This window comes from Solenopsis invicta, chromosome 9, assembly GCF_016802725.1.
Source record: "Solenopsis invicta isolate M01_SB chromosome 9, UNIL_Sinv_3.0, whole genome shotgun sequence".
NCBI classification, from domain to species: Eukaryota; Metazoa; Arthropoda; class Insecta; order Hymenoptera; family Formicidae; genus Solenopsis; species Solenopsis invicta.
Genome location: NC_052672.1, coordinates 1359160 through 1364280, shown reverse-complemented (window position 1 = coordinate 1364280; position 5121 = coordinate 1359160). Strand labels below are relative to the sequence as shown.

The 5121-nt window shown below is 30.7% G+C and overlaps 1 protein-coding gene across 1 annotated transcript; it reads left to right on the top strand.

Moving 5' to 3' along the window:
* Positions 1–828: 828 nt before the first annotated feature.
* Positions 829–4591, top strand: LOC120358609. The gene has a single exon (XM_039453239.1). It carries the CDS (start codon positions 1658–1660, stop codon positions 3164–3166), a length of 1509 nt encoding a protein of 502 aa, XP_039309173.1. The 5' UTR covers positions 829–1657; the 3' UTR covers positions 3167–4591.
* Positions 4592–5121: the final 530 nt, after the last annotated feature.

Sequence of the window (5121 nt, the reverse complement as noted above, 5' to 3'; positions counted from 1 at the left end):
TATTGCCGACATTAGCCATAATACCCTCTTCTCCTTTATTAAATATGATAAAATATAGTTTCTCGAATTTTACTTGGGTCTGATTTAATTGAATAAATTTAATGCAAAAGCATTACTTTTGACTACTGGTATACATATAATGAATTACGATGCAGTCGGCACTGCAATTCGCGCGAAGACAGATCCTATCCAGATAACGTTGCATTCCTGGCACAGAAAAGAGAGAAATATTTACTATTACGAATTTTTTTTTTTATTACAATGTGACGTTGTTATTATAGAGACGCTAATCCCTTCGTATAGGATAACCTGAAATTAGTATAAAAATACTTAAAAGAGAAATACACACGCTCACGCGCGCGCGCACACACATACATATTGTACATATATAATGTAAACGATAAATATTATTTTTATAATAATTATCAGTATTTTTACTTAACCCTTAACCATCTACGATACATCTGACAGATCCTGACGAATAGTTAATATTTAAAGTCATTAATATTTCGGCGCACGAATTTCGTGTAAGCTTAATTGTTCGTTCTTGTATTTTTTCCCCGCGCTCATTGAAGTTGGAGGTGTACGCGTTTGTCTCTGGTAATTAAAAAACTCTCACCGTACTATCACCGTGAGTCTGAGACTAAGTTTCCATCGAGGAGTTCGAATCGGGTCAGAGTCGGGTTGTAGTGTTTGAATTCTCACTCCAACTCGACTCTAACCCGATTCGAACCCCTCGGTGGAAACTTAGTCTGAGGCCGGTATTCGTCTCGATTCTTATTTCAAGATCATCTTAAGTAATGTTTTAAGATGCTGATATGACTCTCTGATTGGTTGATAGCATTTTAAGGTGGTACTTAAGACGATCTTAAATATAAGAACGGATTATGAATACCGGCCTGAGAGACGTATGGTAGGTGGTTAAAGGTTAAATAAAATTTCTTATAAATAAATGTATCTTTATTCAGAAAATTTTCTGCTTGAAATGGAAAGAAATAGCACTAGTAGCAGTAAAGAGAAGGAAAATTGTTCTGATTGGAGTGTTAGAAACAAGAAAAATTCTCGACAAAAATATCGACAAGAATGGGCTAGGGTGACACTCTTTTGGACACAGCACGATTGGACACCAACCAATCATCTTGACTTATCTAACCAAACCAACGGAAAAACTCTAGGCATCGGCCGCTGTGAATGGTGGTGTCCAATCGTGCGGTGTCCAATCGTACACACCCCAATGAGCTATTCAGTTTCCATGGATTGATAAGAACCCAAATAGCGAGTATAAATATAATTGTAAAATATGCAAACAAAGCTTTGTTGCCTCTATGAAAGATGCTAAGCGACATTCAATGACGTCGAAGCATGAAGATAATTTAGAGAGAATTGAAAAAGAAAGTGTTTCTATCGATTCTGTCACAGACTTTACAAGAGCTGTGAAAAAAGCGGAATTGCGTCTTGTAGCTTATATTGTTGAACACAATTTACCATTTTTAGCTATTGAACATCTCCTACATTTAATACGAGCAGTGGGAAATGATATAAATGTAGTGAACGCAATTAAAATAGGACAAAATGCAGCGCAATTATAAAGAACGTTTTAGGCATTTGTTCTTTTAATTCTCTTGTCGAAGAACTACGAAATTCTCAGTTCTCTCTAATGATCGATGAATCTACCGATACAGGAACAATAAAACATCTGGCACTTGTACGCATTCAGGAAGAAGATAGTAAAACTGTAGATAAGTTTTTACATTTATTACCTATATCAGATGCAGCAGCAAAAGTCATGTTTAATGAGATAGTAGATTTTTTTGCAAAATATAATATTCCATATGAGAAAAATATGGTAGGTTTTGCATCAGATGGTGCAAATGTAATGATGGGACGACATAATTCTGTTGTTCAATTATTTAAAAACAAACTTCCTAATCTTTTTGTTTTAAAATGTTCATGCAAATCTTTTGCGTTGTGTGTTTCTTACGCATGTAAGAAAATTCCTGAAGAAGTAGAGTTACTTGTACGTCAGTTACATAATTATTTTAAATTCAGTAGTAAGAAAATTTCGGAATATAAAGAGTTTCAGGAATTTTGTAATTTAAAGCCACACAAATTATTGCATCCATGTCAAACGCGGTGGTTATCGTTAATTTCGGTAGTAAATCTAGTGGAACAGTGGCCAGCATTAAAACTATTTTTCATAAACGAAATTAATTCCTCAAAAAATGATCAAACTCAACTAATTTACAAACAAATAAATAATGTTTTTAATTATTTATTCTTATTATTTTTGAAAATGATTTTACCTTATTTTACTGATTTAAACAAAGAAATGCAATCTGAAAGGCCAAAAATTCATGAGCTGTATGGGAAGATTGCAAATCTGTATAGGTGTATCATGGAAATATTTATTGATAAAAATTATATTAAGCAATGTAATTCGCTCCAAACTGTTCAGTATAAAAATCCACACAATTTTATTTCCTTACAAAATTTAGATTTGAGTATAGAAATTGAAAATTATATCGAAAAACATTCAGATATACCACTCGCTGAAATTGAAAAATTTAAATTAAGATGTGTGGATTTTTTAATAAAAAGTCTAGATCAAGTTTTCCTAAGATTTTTGTTCGACAGAGTTGATTTACAGGAAATGCGTACTTTAATTCCAAAGAATATTATTTATTTTTCAAATTCGATCATTCCATTGGCCAAACAATTTAGTCATGTAGTTAGTAATACGCAACTATCTGATTTACAAAAAGAATGGAGTATACTTCAAGCTGAAATTGCTAATAATATGCAGAGTTATGAAAAAATAACAGATTATGAAAATTTCTGGAAAATAATGTGGACTTTTAAGACAGCAGATAAGGTTATACCGCTTTTTCCATTATTAATGAAACTAGTACATTTTATTAACGTACTACCTCATAGCAGTGCCGCAGTAGAAAAGTTGTTTTCTTTTGTAAATTTAAATAAAACAAGCAAACGAAATCGTTTATCAATTGAATCATTAATTGGAATTACTCATGCATCTCGATATTTCCGAACTTCCTTTTGTTTTAATTTTGAAATTGTGGATGACATGGTCGATACATTATCATCGGATATATATAAGACAAATACTTCGCTCAATGAAAGTACATCAAGTACTTCTCTCACATAATCATTTTGTAATTTTTGAAACTATAATTTAAAAGATAATATCTCGTATGCAATACAGCCGAACTTCCGAAGTTCGCATAATTATTGAGTAAGCTCTTCTTAATTGAATAATTAAGGAAAGCTTACAATTAGTTTTATAATGCAAATTCAATTTGTTATGCTAGTAGCATCAGTTTTCAAGTTTACATTTTCTAATATTGTTCATGTTGATTACATTCTTATTCCGTTCTTACGTTCATGGAAGTTGACGAGTGCAATTACAACATTTCCGTATTAATGTGCAATTTTATTTAAGTATTGATGTGATATAGCATTAAATCTGTAAAGCGAAATGTGATGGTTCAATATTATTATGATAATTATAATAATAGTATTAACGTGATATTATATCTAATATTAAGTTAAACATTAGTAATCATAAAAAATTACGACTGATTAAGTGATTACTAAAATAATTGTGATTAATACATATAAGATGAAATGTTCTAATACTACTCAACATAAAATAAATATATATATATATTTATATTTTATAAAAGAAAGAAACATTTATTTTATATGAATATTTACCAAAAATAAAACAATGGATATAAACAATTACATTAGTTCTTCTTATTGAATAAAAATATATACTTTTAAATTATGAATTAAAAATTTATTATTGAATATACAATGCTCCCTTCAATATATAATTTACGCCGTTACTGGACTAGGGACTAAAGTGAAGTTGAGGCAAAGTAAGGTTAATATTGTGCAGAGAAAGGTGAAGGGGATTTCTGGCATCGCTGCCAGCGATGCCAGAAACGCGGAGATCTCCGCGTTTTAGGTTGATTTGCGGAGTGATGCGGTGACGCGGAGATTATGCGGAGACGAATGCGCATCTCCTTTGCGCATATATAGATAGCAGTTACGTTCAAAGGTTAAAGCCAGGCCCCGTCAAAAACGCAAAACAACAAGCGAAATATATAAATGAAAGCAACAGAAAGAAAACTGTTTCCCAAACAACTGAAGAACAATAGCGTAATTAAGGAAGTTATTAATATAAAATTTTCAATAAGTTGTTATAAAGTTGCATACGTGGCATGTATTGCAATATTTTAAGCTAATTTGAAAACCGCTTTCCGACAACTCAGGAACGCATTTTATCAAATTGATACGCAATAATGCCGGAAACTTGCTATCTGGATATAAAGACCATTCTCAATATCAGAGATAAAAAATAGATCGCATACAAAGATAATTTCGCGCTTCAGATAAGTGTGCGTATGCAATTATTTAAATATTTAAATCCACTTACATACAAATCTTCAAACTTTAAATATGCAAAAGTTCTCTGAATATAAAGTTATATAATTACAATATTAAGATTTGTTATTGTAACTTTCTATTGACTCTTGTTCGTATTCTTTCATTTCAGGAATATTACGGGTGCAATAAAATCATATTTTTCCAAATGGAAATAAGTATTTTATTGAAATTTTTTTTAAACTTAATAATTATTATAAATATAAAAAAATTGAAGTTGTGATTTCAATACATTTGTAATTTATCTTAATACAATTTAAGTTTTATTGTAAAATGACTTTCTAAAAATATATTTGAAACTTTTATTATTTATAAATAATGATATTTTCTATACATACGCATAATTTTTAAGGAGATAATTAGGCATATTTAAAAAATGACTGCATTTAAGGTTTTACTTTTAATATATGTTCCTGTATGCTATCTAAGCAACATTAAGTGTAAAATTGGGTCATAAAATGTGTTTAAATCATCTAGAAGATATCTTTAGGTCACATTTCCAAAAAGTAGTTTTAAAGGCATCTTTTGGACGTCTTAAAGACGTCTTATAACTTAATTTTAAACTTTGTGTTTTGTTTAGCTAATTGTAAGTGTGCGAGATCGCACTTTATCTCCTGCGATCCGCGGAGTTTATCGCGTGCCTTCGCGCCG

What these genes read in the sequence shown, in the direction of transcription:
- LOC120358609 (XM_039453239.1), top strand. Translation starts at nt 1,658, where the DNA reads ATGATCGATGAATCTACCGATACAGGAACAATAAAACATCTGGCACTT.